The sequence below is a fragment of the Lucilia cuprina genome, chromosome 4 (genome assembly GCF_022045245.1).
Source record: "Lucilia cuprina isolate Lc7/37 chromosome 4, ASM2204524v1, whole genome shotgun sequence".
In the NCBI taxonomy this organism is placed as follows: Eukaryota; Metazoa; Arthropoda; class Insecta; order Diptera; family Calliphoridae; genus Lucilia; species Lucilia cuprina.
This window is the reverse complement of record NC_060952.1, coordinates 94610100-94626635: the sequence shown is the minus strand read 5'-3', so window position 1 is coordinate 94626635 and position 16536 is coordinate 94610100. Positions and strand designations below refer to the sequence as shown.

Genomic DNA, 16536 nt, shown 5'->3' with positions numbered 1-16536 from the left:
TCTAGTTCTGTTCTAGTTCTGTTCTAGTTCTGTTCTAGTTCTGTCCTAGTTCTGTTCTAGTTCTGTTCTAGTTCTGTTCTAGTTCTAGTTCTGTTCTAGTTCTGTTCTAGTTCTGCATTAGTTCTGTTTTAGTTCTGTTCTAGTTTTGTACTAGTTGCGTTCTAGTTCTGAATAAGAATCTGAAAAAAACCCAGTAGCTGATAAAATTTATGAACCCTATGTTGTCTTAACTATAATAAAGTTGACTGTCCGACATAAATTGAAAACATTTTAGTTGCGTGTTATTTTTACAAACAATTAAGTTTTAAAATTAAAATAAATTATATTTACTTGATTAAACAGCAAATTTGTATAAAAATATAACACACACACAAACAAACACAAATATCCTTACAATTTCCTATGTGTACATTGAGAAAAAATAAAGAATGAAAGTAATGAAACGCCGCATTTTAAATCATCAAAATAAATAAAAGCAAAATCTATATATAAATTTTAATGAGAATGAGAAGCAAAAAACAAATAACATGATTTTTCATCATTACTGACACAAACACAAACAGCTAGTAACACACACACACACACCCACCCATTCAATCACTTTTTCTACATTTCAGTTACGCTTGTTTTACAATAACAACAAAAAATGGCTTTAGAGTAAACAGAAGGAAATGAAAGGATGTGAAATTTATAACATTTTGTTGAGTAAATATTTTATAAGCAAATTAATACTACAACGACTAATTAATTTCTGATATTATTCTTTAGTTTCTTAGTTGTTGCTTTTTATAAGTTTTCTGTGATTTCTGCTACACAACCCATTGAATGTTGTTGAAAGTTGCACAAGTGGCATCATTGTTGGCAGCAGCATTATTTTACTCTCATTTTGTTCTACTCTCATCTCATCTGTTGTTATTTCTTTCCATAGAAGATTTCGATTGTTGGCAACATTTTCCTCTACTTCATTGGTTGGCTCCATCATGAGAATTTTACAAAGATATTTTACAAATCATTATATTAAGTAAATTAAATGAAATATTTAAACAAATAGGAAACAAAAATAATGTTCTCTTTGAAGTCAAAAACCCAGCAAAATTATGGAAAATAATTATGTAAGTTTCTAAATGTTTGCTGGGTTATTTTTTTTTATATACTTTACGAAATCTTTAACAATATTTTATGTTTAAATATTTATTAAAAATTTACTAAAAGGGTTTGTTTTTTTATTAATACAAATAAAAATTTATATGTTGGTTTTCTAACAACAACAGGAATTTTAGTAACTAACTGTGTTTTTGAGTTTTATTATTCTGCTTAATGATGCTGTTCAGTAATTCATTCATTCATTTATTCATTCAATGTCCTTTTGATGGCTTAAACGGCTTAAATAGATGTTAAAAGCTTTATAAAGCTTATAAGAGTTTAGAATTTTAATTCATTTTGAAATTGATTTTATATACAGTAAATGGTCCTTTGTGGTTGTTGCTGTTGTTGTTGAAAATGTTTACAAAAGGTGGGGTAGGATATTGTTGTACTAAAACAAAGAACCGTTAAAATAAGTTTTTTAAATTACAATAATTTTATTTGAAATTATGAAATTTTTTAAGTTAAATTTTATTTAAAAAAATATTTTAAAAAAGGTAGTAGTTTAGTACTATTTTCATAAAAAAAATTTAAAATTTTTAAGTTTTGTTATTATAAAATTTGTATTTTATTAACAATTATCTTTTTTACAGTTTTAATTTAAGTTTAAAAAAGGTAGTAGAAACTTTTTGTTTCTTAAAAAAAATGTAGTAGATTAGTGTTTTTTAGGTTTAAAAAAATCTTTGTTAAAATCTTAAAATATGGATAAGTACTATTACTTTTACTTAATTATATTTTAATTTTCAAAAATAGTAGTAGAAAAGTACTTTTTCTTTCAAAAAAAAATGTGCACGAAAACATAAATCTTCTGAATAAAACACGATTTTTTCATAAAAATTTTGGAAATTTATGTTAATATCAAATGAAAACTTTAAAAAGTTTGTGTAATAAAAAGGTAGTAAATTAGTACTTTTTTGAAATTTTCAAAAAAAAAATCCTATTTTTCATCATAATAACTTGAGTATTGTTATCTACTAATATTTTAATGGACATTTTCAATTTGTAAAATAGTAGTAAAAAAGTAGTATTTTTACAAATTACATGAAATCATGAAATTTGCATTTTAATTAAGATTTCTTTATAATAAAAACATAATTTAGTGGAAAATATGAAAGTTTTGAAAAAGTAAAGTATTAAAAAAAAGTAGTAGATTAGTACATTTTTTTAATATCTTAAGAAAGGAATAATTTTCGTCCTAATAAATTGTTGTGTTGTTGAAATAATTAAATTTTCTATTTGAAATTTGTAAAAGCAGTGGGTGCAAAAAAAAGTAGTAGATATGTACTACCTTTTTTAAATTACAAAATTTTTTCAAATCTTTGTTTTAATAAAACTTGTGTGTTGCTAAAAAACATCTATGCGTATTTATTTTCAAATTTATAAAATAGTAGTAGAAAAGTACTTTTTTCAAATAATGAACAAAATCATGAATTTTTTCTTTAAACAAGATTTTTTTTTTATAAAACAAACAAATTTAATGGGAAATAATGAAATTTTCTATTTGAAATTTGTAAAAGTAGTGGGTGTAAAAAAAGTAGTAGATATGTACTACCTTTTTAAAATTACAAAAGTTTTTCATATCTTTGTTGTAATTAAACTTGTGTGTTGCTAAAAAACAATTATGTGTATTTATTTTCAAATTTTAAAATAGTAGTAGAAAAGTACTTTTTTCAAATAATGAACAAAATCATGATTTTCTTTAAAAAAAAAACACAATTTATGGGATATAATAAAATTTTCTATTTGAAATTTGTAAAAATAGTATGTTTAAAAAAGTAGTAGATATGTACATACTACTATTTATTTTTAAATTACAATTTGTTTTCTAATTTTTGTTGTAATTAAACTCGTGTGTTGCTAAAAACTATTATCTTACTGTTTATTTTCAAGTTTTTTTTTAAATAGTAGTAGAAAAGTACTTTTTTTTTAAAAATCCAAAAGATCATGAATTTTATTTTGAGACAAAATTTTTTTTATAAAAAAACAAATTTTATTGAAAATAATGAAATTTTAAATAGTAGTGTGTGGAAAAAAGGCAGTAGATATGTACTACTTTTTTGAAACTAAAAAGTTTCTTTAATTTTGCTTCTAATAAAACTTGTGTGTTGCTAAAAAATACAATTTTTACGGTTTTTTTAATTTTTAAAATAGTAGTAGAAAAGTACTTTTTTCAAAAATCATGAATTTTTGTTCTTTAAACAAGATATAGTTATAATAAACTATATTTTTCATAAAAATTATGATGTTTTTATTTAAAGTTTGAAAAAAAGTGTATTGAAAAAAAGTAGTAGATATGTAGTACTTTTTTGTAAATTAAAAAGTTTTTTTATTTTCGTCCTATTAAACCTTACGTGTTGCTAAAAACTATTATTTTCACAGTTTATTTTGAAATTTTTAAATAGTAGTAGAAAAGTACTTTTTTCAAAAAGTCTAAAAAATCATGAATTTCATCTTTAAACAAGATATTATAATGAACTATAATTTTAATAGAAATTATGTTTTTTCTCAATGTTTAAGAGTAGTATGTTAAAAAGGTAGTAGTTTAGTACTTTTTTCCTAAATATCAAAAAAAAATCTTAATTTTGTTCATTATAAATGAAGTGTTTTATAAAAAGCAACTGCTTATTTACAGTTTATCTAATTATTTTCAATTTTTAAAATAGTAGTAGAAAAGTACTATTTTAAAAATGTAAATAAAATGAAGAATTTTGTCTTAAAAGCATGATTTCTTTGTTAATAAAACATTGTTTTATAGAAAATTATGAATTTTTATATCTTCAAAAAAACGTAGTAAAATATTTTATTTTCTTTAAAATCATTTCTCCTTTTTATTTGTTCATTATGGCCATTTAAAACTTAACAAACTGTTGTTGTGAGAACAACAAAAGAAAATAAACAACACCAGGGAGAAAGTTGAAGAAAAAAAAAAACAAGAAAAACTTTTTAATTATGCATTTATCGTAAAAACGATAATCAGATATTATTGAAATCCTGCAATATGTATTCTAGAGATAGAGAGAAAGATTGTGTAAGTGTTTGTGCACGATTATAATAATCATATTAACAAATATATACATATACAAACTTATACACTTTCTAACATTTAGGTCATAAAAAATAAGAAAAAAAGTGAACACAGTTGGTGTTTGTTTTTGGTTTTCTGCTTTATTTGTTTGCTCGTTAAGAAAGGAGCAGAAAGTGTAAAAGAAATAAAATAAAGAAAAATAAAACATAAATGGTTTTTATGTTTACACTTTCTCACACATAAAACAAGACACGTAGAGATATCTACTTAAGTGTGTATTTATGTGTGTAGGTGAGTGTTAGAAAAAGGAGACAACAAAACTTTATGGGCTTTTGAAGTAATGAAAAAAAAAATTGGTTGTAAAATACCAAAAAAAAAGCTTTACATTTCCCGATTATTTTTATGGTCTTTTTATTAATAGAGAAAGTTTTTTATTTGGGTTTTTTTCCCCTACTTTTGTTCTGTAAACTTATAAAACAATACAAATCTTTAAATTGTTACTTATAAATATTTAAACAAATAAACATTTTCGTAGGAAATCAATATTGTCATTAATTTTGTAAAGGAAAAAGTTTTGGTGAAAATTTATAAAATGAAATTTCTTTTAACTTTATTTCAACACAAATTAATTTCTAGACAAAATTTTTGCAAAATGTACAAATCTACTACAATTTTAAATTTTTAAATATTGGAGTGAATCCTTAGATTTTGTAAGGTTTATATAAATATAAATCATTTTCACTTACAAAATCAAAATTATGAACACTTTTGATAAATAGTACTAATCTACTACTATTTTAAAATTTTAAATATTGAAGTAAAACCTTTGATTTTCAAAGGTTTATAAATATAAATCATTTTTAGTTAAAAAATCATGATTTTGGACACTTTTCGTAAATAGTACTAATCTACTACTATTTTAAAATTTAAAATATTGAAGTAAAATCTTTGATTTTCAAAGGCTAATATAAATATAAATCATTTTCAGTTACAAAATCATAATTTTGGACACTTTTGGTAAATAGTACTAATCTACTACTATTTTAAAATTTAAAATATTGGAGTAAAACTTTTGATTTTGTAAGGTTTATATAAATATAAATAGTTTTCAGTTACAAAATCATAATTTCGAACACTTTTGGTAAATAGTACTAATCTACTACCATTTTCAAATTTAAATTATTCTATTAAAACTTTTTTTTTTAAGGAAGTTGTATATAAAAACTTAAGTGATAGTAAGGAGTAGGAGTTTCTAGAGATAAATCCTTATTACACATTTTTTAAAAAGCAATATTTTACAGTATTATGTAAATAGTAGTATTTTTAACTACCTTTTTTAAAATTAAGGTTTTGAATCATAAGTTAAATTTTACTTAAAAAAACAGTTTTCTAACCACCCGTCCTTGGCTGTCATTTACATGTGAAACTTATTTACCTTATTAAACTTTTATTTTCATTAATTTATTTTTTTGCCATTAGTGTTTGTTGTTATTTGTTTTTTTTTCTCTCTTTCAATTCTCATTTTTCTTTGATTTCTTTGCATAATCAATATTGTCAGTTTCCTTTGTAGTTGTGACTTCAATTAACGTTAAGGGAAAGAAAATGTAAATGTAAAAGAATTCTAGGCAATTTCAAATTTGATTTCCCTCTGTTAAATAGCACAAATACACACATACACATGCATATATATTGCTATAAATAAAGTAAAAATATACCAGTAGCTAACAATTATTAGATTTTTATATATGTATTTGTGTTAAAACTACTATGACTACCAATACAAACATCAAGTTCGTTAGAGAAAGACATCTTTAAAGTCTCAGCAGTTTTAAAAGTAGTCAATATATCGCTAATTTTATATAAGTTTGGTTTACATTAGTATTTTTAAATGCAGAGAGAAAATCAATTGTCTCCTAGTAATGCAACAGGTAATCAATCATCACTTTGTGGACCTAAGCAATTTTGAAAGAAGTTTTTTTTTTAATTTCTAAAGATGTTATTTTATCAACCAAAAATAATCAGAGCGTAATTGAAATCTATGTATAATCTTAAAGGAATGCATCTATCACTTCGAACAGCAGGTATAAGTTTTGAATTGTTATACCTTACAGTGTTTAAGTGTAAGTGAAAACTATGTGTACAATTTCAAAAACAATTTATATATTTATGTCATCCTCACATACATACCTAGAACAACTAAACTAGCATGCCCTCTTTTCACATACAATAACTTTCACTCACTTAGACATACGCGAATATACACCCACACACGCACACAAACTTAAATAGTCAATTATTGTGATGATGAAACACTTAAAAAATTCCTGAAGAATGGAAAATTCTTCATGATTTTATTTTTAACCTCAGTTAAAAGCATATACTAACAAGCAGCAGAGAAAGAGGAACAAGAGGCGAAACATAATAGACGACTAGTCACTAGTGTGCTAAAGAAGAAGAAAACTAAAGTAGTGTTGATTTGTATGTCAATTGTTTTGCATGAGATGTGTGTAATATTTGAGTGCAGCTTTTAAATGAAGTAGATTTTTGTGTATAAATATACGCAAGAAAATGTGTAGTATACTATAAGGCAAATACAAAGGTTTCCCCTTTTTATTTTTCTAGTGCAAATATAATTTTTTTTATAATAAAATATAAAAGAAAATATTTTGTCTCTTAAGATTTCGTCTTTGTTTTAAGATAAAACTAATGTCATTTTCTTTAAATTTAAGATATACTTATGTTAAATACTTGAGCTGTCTATTAGATAATACAGTCAAACTAGCTTATAACGAAATCTCATATTTAAACGATGTTTTAAAAGAAAACAAAATTGATCACTAAAACGCAAAATTATAGAGTTATAGTCCTAAATTTATAAAGTTGTAAAATTATAAAGTTGTATAGTTATAACGTTATAAAGTTATAAAATTATAAAATTATAAAGTTATAAAGTTATAAAGTTATAAAGTTATAAAGTTATAAAGTTATAAAGTTATAAAGTTATAAAGTTATAAAGTTATAAAGTTATAAAGTTATAAAGTTATAAAGTTATAAAGTTATAAAGTTATAAAGTTATAAAGTTATAAAGTTATAAAGTTATAAAGTTATAAAGTTATAAAGTTATAAAGTTATAAAGTTATAAAGTTATAAATTTATAAAGTTATCAAGTTATCAAGTTATCAAGTTATTAAGTTATCAAGTTATCAAGTTATCAAGTTATCAAGTTATCAAGTTATCAAGTTATCAAGTTATCATGTTATCAAGTTATCAAGTTATCAAGTTATCAAGTTATCAAGTTATCAAGTTATCAAGTTATCAAGTTATCAAGTTATCAAGTTATCAAGTTATCAAGTTATCAAGTTATCAAGTTATCAAGTTATCAAGTTATCAAGTTATCAAGTTTTCAAGTTTTCAAGTTTTCAAGTTATCAAGTTATCAAGTTAACAAGTTATCAGGTTATAATTTTATCCAGTTATCAGGCTATCAAGTTGTAAAGTTATTGAGTTATAAAGTTATAAAATTTTAAAACAATAGATTTACAGTTTAGAAGACTTTCCCATAATACTTAGTCTATTTTATTCCTGTTAAATTGTTAATGGGCGATTTAATTAAAATTTTAATTATTTAATCAAGTACAGAAATGTGCATTCAGTACATATTTTGATTATTAAATTTAACTAAAATATTTATAAAATTTTAAACAAAAATAGAACATTCACAACAACCTCCTCATCTTTTAAATTTCAACCTCAAAAATGAACTACACAATTTAATTTAATTAAAATACTCATTTTTAATTTATGATGCATAATAAATGTTTGTAAATCATTCTAAAAATATAATAATTAAATGCATACGTTTTGTTGGGATTTTGCAAAAGATAAATTATGTGAGAAAATTATTAAAAATGATAATTATAAAGTTTTAGTGAAAATAATAACCTTAAATTAACGGCATAATGAGACAATTAAAGCTGTTAGCAAAAGGAAATTAAGAAAACCACAAGAAAATATGTTTTGAAATTTCTAAAAGAAAATATGACAACTGTTTACATCAAATGGTTTTTAAAACAAAACATCCTTAAGCAATACACTGTTCCAAATACTTGACAGTCTACACAAACACTTGATATTCTTTGCACAATGTACCTTTTATTTACAAAATTCAAAATTTTCCCTTATCTTCTTTTCTTTTATTGCAGAAAGTAAAACATGTACCCCCGATGAGTTCACTTGTAAATCAGGCGAGGGTGAATGTATACCCTTGGCCTGGATGTGTGATCAAAGTAAAGATTGTTCAGATGGTTCCGATGAGGCTTCATGCAGTAAGAATTTCAAAATTCAAAAGAATTTTTTTAGCCACTTTTTTGTTTTCGTAGTTTTGATTATTAGATAAAAAGACACACTTGCACTTTTACACATGTATTTTATAAAAAAAAACACTTTTATTTTGGCTTTAAAGTTTCACTTGGCTTTTTAGTGTGTCTTCTACCGATTACCAGTAGTTGTTTGCACTTTATTTTTATCCACACAATCTTGTACACCTAGAGAAAATATTTGGTTTTCAAGTATTTTTTCGGATTGTAATTTGCACAATTTAGTTATTATTTTTTTTGCTTTATATTTAGTATTAATGGTTTTTGGTGTAATTTATGTTTTTTTATTTTTTGGATTTGTTACTTATTTAGTACTTGGTGATGGTTTTAATAGTTGTAAATAATTTATATGTGAAAAAAAAATTACATTTTGCAATCTGTGTTGTAGAGTTTTATCGTAGTATGTTGTAATTTTTTTGTTGTTTCAAAAAACCTAATTTGAAAAATGTGTATGACATACCATGCTACAATAATACGACATTGATTGTGAATTGAACAAATGTTTTGCTAAAGGTTGTATTAAACATTTGAATTATCTATTTGATATCAATGTATATAGTTATTATATTATAAAATTATAAGGTTATAATGTTACAAATTTGTAAAATTATAATATTATAAAGTTAAAAATTTATTAAGCTATAAAATTATAAAGTTATAAATTTATTAAGCTATAAAGTTATAAAGTAATAAAGTTCTAAAGTTCTAAAGTTCTAAAGTTCTAAAGTTATAAAGTTATAAAGTTATAAAGTTATTAAGTTATAAAGTTATAAAGTTATAAAGTTATAAAGTTATAAAGTTATAAAGTTATAAAGTTATAAAGTTATAAAGTTATAAAGTTATAAAGTTATAAAGTTATAAAGTTATAAAGTTATAAAGTTATAAAGTTATAAAGTTATAAAGTTATAAAGTTATAAAGTTATAAAGTTATAAAGTTATAAAGTTATAAAGTTATAAAGTTATAATGTTATAATGTTATAAAGTTGTAAAGTTATAAATACCCTGCATCAGTGTAGGGTAAAATAAAGTTTTACCATCCATATTCGTGTTTTTGTAATATGTTATTTGTATTATCTTCTGTTCTAGTTAAATTAAATACTCTTTATATCTACACAACTATATATTCCCATAAAATACTAATCCACTAATATTGTATTAACCCTTTAAATACACTTTATGTTAATGCTTGTCTTAACCCTTTAAAACTAAATATATGAAATCGAAATATTTTGTTTCTAATATTTTTTATCTCTCTCCTCGTCCTTCAAATTAAATCCCCAACTCTTAGACGAAACTTGTCGCTCAGATGAGTTTACTTGCGGTAATGGTCGTTGCATACAAAAACGTTGGATGTGTGATCATGATGATGATTGCGGCGATGGTTCCGATGAAAAGAATTGTGCCAAAGTACCATGTGATGCTCATGAATTTACATGCACAAATGGCGCCTGTATACACAAGAAATGGAAGTGTGATGGTGATCCCGACTGTTATGATGGATCCGATGAGTTGGTGAGTAGTTTAAGTAGTTATTTTTATATTTTCCACAAATTTGTTTCAGCTTTATATTCATTATTACCGTCAACTTTTTGTTAGCATTTGTTGTTTGTTTTACAAAATTCTTTAATGAATTGTATTTTAACCAAAATGACAGCGTACATGAAAAATCCATTTTTGTGTGGATCTATTTTTGAAGAGATGTTGGTAGTTTTTGAAGGTTATTTTAATAATATTTTATATTTTTCCATTTAAATTTATTTATACCCAGTTCGTTCATTCATTAGAAAAGCTTGCAATACTAGTTAGAGTATTAAAGCTAAAGTCTGCAACAAATAGTTGCATATATTGCATATAAATGTATATGACTAATACAAATTTGCACACACTCTGCAATCCCTGAAGTTTTAGAATCAGTTCAAGTTGACTCGATTTTTATAATGGGTTTTATTAGTTAGCTTATACTTCCTATCAGTCATTTGTTTAATTTACAACTTTCTAGTACTCCAGTAAGAAGTCGGTACCGTCTAATCCTTGTATATTGACTAAGTATTAGTAACGGAATTGAATAGTAATCTAAATTGGTAAGTTTGTAACCACAGTATATATATTCGTTGGTTTTGCGATGGATTACGACCAAGAACTGCTGGGTCTTATTTACTTTGAAATATCCTTGATATTAAAGTTTTAGTAGGAGTTACCCAACAACCACGAATGAAACCTAAATTGAGCAAGAACAGAACTAGAACAGAACTAGAACAGAACTAGAACAGAGCTAGAACAGAACTAGAACAGAACTAGGACAGAACTAGAACAGAACTAGAACAGAACTAGAACAGAACTAGAACAGAACTAGAACAGAACTAGAACAGAACAGAACAGAACAGAAATTTTAACCTAAATAAAGTATGACCGCAAAACCATGAAATTTAGCTTTGAATATAATAAAATATTCTGACTAACAAAAAATGTCTTTACTTATATACACTGACACTGGCATTTAGCTTTAGATGTTTGTGGAATAATTGAGGGGTAGGGGCTAAATGACTGGTTGTTATGGTTGAGCTAAAGCATAGTAAATCTTCCGAGTTAGGAGAGGAAAAGAAAATACTTTTCCAAAAGTATGTAATTTTATAAATATTAAAATAATTAATTTGTTATCCCTTTTGTAATTTTAATTCGTATAACTTAGTCAATACAAGATAAACGGGAGTTTATCTTTATCCTATTATTATCAAAAGCAGTGTACTCATAGCTATCGTGCTCTTTTTATGTTTTCAGTTTGAGTGCAATGTTTTAAATTAATGTACATACACATATGCAAGAAAACAAAAACTGCATACGTACATACTGCATGTATAAAAACATATAAGCATGTAAAAGCCAATGTGTGTATTTTCCATCAAGTCCACAGGAATTCACTGTTGCTCTTTACGAATTATTTTTACCAAATTATATAAGTAATTGACACTGTAAATGAAACACCAGTTAACATATTTTCTGATATATCAAAAAAACACACTATGAACTGCAGGGTTTCTCCTATGAGTATATAAGATTGTGGTAATATCACCACTACAATAACAACAGTATTCTTTTAATAAAATTACAATTTACCCATTTACATCTTGTGTATATTTTGTATCCTGGTATTACTAAAAACTATTTAAAACATTCTTGTGTTTTTTTCACTTTGTTGCATTTTTCTTCGTTTTTGCTTTTGCAAACATTTCACTTAAAAACACATTTTAATTCTGTTGAGGTTTTGTAGTTTTTGCTGTGCACTTTCATCCGTAATAAAATGACATTTCGATTTTTATTAAAATCTTACTTACGCAATACAAGCAGGATTTCTTAATGAATTAAAAGTGGTAGAGATAGCATAGTTTTAGGAGCAATTGCAGATTTGGGTTTTATGGCATCAAAAGATATACAGTAAAAGGAAATTTAAATAATTTGAATTTTTTAGTAATTTTAATAAACAGACTAGATTATAGACTAGACTATAGGCTAGGCTATATACAAGACTATAGAATAGGCTATAGACTAGACTGTAGAATAGGCTATAGACTAGACTATATAGACTAGACTATAGACTAGACTATAGACTAGACTATAGACTAGACTATAGACTAGACAATAGACTAGACAATAGACTAGACTATAGACTAGACTATATACTAGACTATAGACTAGACTATAGACTAGACTATAGACTAGACTATAGACTAAACTATAGACTAGACTATAGACTAGACTATAGACTAGACTATAGACTAGACTTTAGACTAGACTATAGACTAGATTATAGACTAGACTATAGACTAGACTATAGACTAGACTATAGACTAGACTATAGACTAGACTATATACTAGACTATAGACTAGACTATATACTAGACTATAGACTAGACTATAGACTAGACTATAGACTAGACTATAGACTAGACTATAGACTAGACTATAGACTAGACTATAGACTAGACTATAGACTAGACTATAGACTTGACTATAGACTACACTATAAACTACTCTATAGGCTAGACTATAGACTACTCTATAGACTAGACTATAGACTAGATTATAGACTATAATATAGACTATAAACTACATTCACTTGACTTCATTACACGGACGGACATCATTAAACCGAATCCGATTTCTATGAGGAACCATTTTGCATACAGTGTTTAAGTAGTTTTTGATCACAATTTTCTCGAAATTGCAAAACTCTTATAGACTTCATTAACTATAACTACCACTTTTTAGAATTAATTTCCATAAAATTAAAATTTTTCAAAAGCTGTGTTTAATTTTGCTAATAAAAAAGCTCACAAGAACACTTCACATTGCCATACACTTCAAAATTTATTGCATACTTATGTAATACAATTACAAACCTATTTTTGTAGCATACTTTTAGGGAAATTATTAAAAATTGTTTAAACTTTGCAGTGTGGAAAACCTTATGCATAAATTTTACAATATTTTATTAAAATGTTTTATAAAAATAATGGAATAAAATTTAATAACAAAATTTTACAAATCTTAAGCTTAAAGTATTAGTGTCATCAAGTTTTTCGCTTTTTTTTTTGTTGAAAATCTGTTTTTCTTTTGGGTAAAAAAACTTTTTGAAAGATTCTCTAAGAGTAAGAAAGAGAGAGAAAAAACTAATTTAATTTATTTGGTAATTAATACAAGCCTTTGGGCCATAAGCAAACAGTTTTATAAGTTTCCATTTAAACCAATAGCTTGGCTGGTTGGTTAGTTGTCATAGTACTTGTTGGGCCAGTAATGTAAGTACATCCTCTTAAGCCATAACTATGACTAGGATGATGATGATAACAATGATGATGATGGTGACTATCACAAGAAAAAAAAAACTTCACAATATGAAAATGTTCATGAAAATGCTGATTGCTTAGATTACTTGCGGACTTTTGTGACCATCGATGCATTGAAAGGAAACTTTTGGCTTGTTTCAGGGTTGCATGACTGGCTGGCTAGTTGGTTGTTACTCCTAAGACTAACAACAACAATTTTTATTTTTTTTGTGATAAAGTGGTGGAGCTTGAACAAAATTCTTAAAACAAAAGTAAAACAATTTCTCATCCTTTTGAGACTAAATTTTATAAAATTTGATCTGATGTTAAGATATTTTATTTGATTCTGGTTTTTTAAGGTTTTTTGTTCTTAATAAAAAACTGTACAAAAAAAAAATTCACCCAGGATGTTTTTACAAACTAAAAGTTGAGTCAATGTTGGTGCATTTCCTATACTGCAACAATATCTATACTTTAACATACAAGCTACATAAATACTTCCATACTTTACATCCCTTAGGAATTGAGCTTGAATTTTAGTGTAGAGTTAGTCTTTGTGTCCTAACAGGAGTAGAATTTTGAACAAAAAAAAAACAGGAGAGTTTATAAAACAATCATAGAACTACAATAAAAGATTCATACAACAGATCCTTTAAATATACATACTTACATATGTATGTGCTGCAGGAACTCTTGTATAACAGAAATGTAAAGGGAATTCATTTTTATTTTTTGCTCCATGCTACAAAATTTATTTGATGGAAACTAGAAGAAAAAAAACTAACTGTATACATTATAAAAATAACAACAGAAACTAAAAATATACTTTGTTATCATCCTTAAAGTATGCCAGGAATTGTATATAGTATACAACTAGCCTTATAGTATGCTTTAAATAAAAATTGTTTAAAGATTTTTTTCTATTTTTTTATTTATTTTTTTTTGTTTCTGCAACAATTGTTTAGTAGTTCCTGTTTCATTCCGGCCGGCAACTAAACATAAATTTCTTGTTTTTGGTAGGAGGTGGTATTGGTGCTGTTAGAATTTTATTACGTTAAAATAAAATTGTAGTTTTTAGTCTTTTGGTTAAAGGAGGAAAAAAACCTGCATATTTTAAGGCTTTTATTTCTATTTTTTTTTTGGTCACAAACTAAAGTTTTTTATAGTTATAGTTTAAAATAGCTAGTAAATACTGTTATATAGTTAATTTAATAAACTTGAGGGTATCTTAAAAATATTTCTAATAATAAAAAAATGAGTTTATAAATAATTTACCATTAAGAACAATTTAAAATTCAAACTAAAAAAGGACATTTTTTATATATATATTTCAAACGTGACTTTTGTTTAGAAATGTTAACTATGTCCTTAAGATGTTCATTAAATAAGTAAAATTCTTCAAAAAAGGATAATCAAGTTATTAAATAGCTCAAATTGAATTGAAAATTATGAAAGAAAATACTATCAACTTTTTAATAGGGCAACGAAACTTAAATATGGTTTCTTATGAATTTAAACTTAGTTTTCAATCAAAATTTTTTTTCAAAATTGTTAAAGAAATTTCGATTTATATAAAAAAGTATTTATATTTTTAAACTAGAGACAACTGGCGTTAATATCAACTAAAATAAATATTAAAAATAAAATTTCTTAAATATGACCTTAAAAATTTTATAGAAAAATAAAATTTTAAAATTTTAATAAATTTTTAAGCTATTATTTCGAAGTTATTTAAAATGTTTATGTCTATAAGAATACACCTAAAAAAGCTTTTAATCAGACACAAATTTTGGCAAAACATTTGAAGTTTAGTTATTTTTAATTATTAAACTTTAAGGAAAATTTTATAAAATCAGAAGAAAAACTAAAAAATCGTATTTTTTTACAAAACCAACTATTTTTGTAATTATTATTTTTTTAAATACTATTTAGCTAACAAAGTTTTGATATTTAAAAGATTTTTGAAAACAAAATTATTTCAAAATTTTTAAATTTTTATTTAAAATTTTAGTTTTTTGTTTAAAGTGTTCAACAAATTTTGGAATATTTTAAAAAAGTGTATAGATTTTAAAACTAGAGACAATCGCCAACAATCCTACAGCAAACAATGAACAAAGTCTTTTTCTTCATTTAGTTTTGTGAACACTCAAAAAAACATTAAAAATTTTTAATAAATTTCAAAATATTAATTATTGTAATTATTTTTGTAATTAATGAAAAATTTATTTCATTAATTTATTTAAATTAAATAACCTTTAAATAGGCAATTTTACTTCACCAACAGTTTGAGAAATTACTCCAGCTTCAAGGACAAAGTTGAAAATTTTGTCTAATTGACTAAAAAAAACTTAAAAATTTAATTTTTTACACAAAAATTAAGGGATTTTGCTTTGTTTTTACCTGCAATAGTTTAAAGCAATTTAAATTTTGTAAATTTTAGAAAATTATGAAAAAATCAAAAAAAAAAGAAATAAAATTTTGAAAATAAAATTTTTTAACAAAATTTCAGTTTTTCGTTTAAAGTGTTAACCAAATTTTGGAATATATTAAAAAAGTGTATAGATTTTAAAACTAGACAAAACCGCCAACAATACTACAGCAAACAAAGAACAAAAGTCCTTTTTTCATTTAGTTTGTGAACACTCAAAAAAACACTAAAAACTTTTTACAATTTTCAAAATATTATTTTTGGAAATTTTATTGTGATTAATGAACAATTTATTTAATTAATTTATTTAAATAAAATGCCCTTTAAATAGACAATTTAACTTTACCAACAGTTTGAGAAATTACTCCAGCTTTAAGTCCAAAATCAAGGACAATGTTGAAAATTTTGTCAAATTGACTAAAAAATCATAAAAATTTAACTATTTTTACACAAAATTTAAAGAATTTTGCTTTATTTAGTTATTTTTTAAAGCAATTTAAATTTTGTAAATTTTAGAAAATTTAAAAAAAAAATTCAAAATATTTTTTTTTAAGAATAAAATTACAATAAAATTTTTAACAAAATTTCGGTTTTTTGTTTAAAATATTAAAGAAATTTCGAGATATATTAAAAAATTAAGTAGTTTTGAAAACTAGAGACAACTGCCAGCAATTTATAATAAAAAATTTAAAAAAATTATTTTCTTTTAAAAAAATTTTAGTTTTCTCAAAATTACCTTACGAAT

General features: G+C 24.1%; 1 protein-coding gene and 1 long non-coding RNA gene across 7 annotated transcripts in view; one reads left to right on the top strand and one right to left on the bottom strand.

Annotated features, from left to right (window-relative positions):
* Positions 1 to 16536, bottom strand: part of LOC124419406 — a 100146-nt gene that overhangs the window by 76823 nt on the left and 6787 nt on the right. The gene's annotated exons all lie outside the window — the stretch shown is intronic.
* The window catches only part of LOC111682293 (very low-density lipoprotein receptor-like), a 48069-nt gene continuing 39903 nt past the window's right edge, over positions 8371 to 16536 (top strand). For all 6 annotated transcript variants that reach the window (XM_023444204.2, XM_046948688.1, XM_046948689.1 and 3 more), the window contains exons 1-2: positions 8371 to 8492; positions 9832 to 10055. In XM_023444204.2, the coding sequence (XP_023299972.1) occupies positions 8441 to 8492; positions 9832 to 10055 (276 nt within the window). In that variant the 5' untranslated portion in view covers positions 8371 to 8440. The remainder of the gene's footprint in view (positions 8493 to 9831; positions 10056 to 16536) is intronic.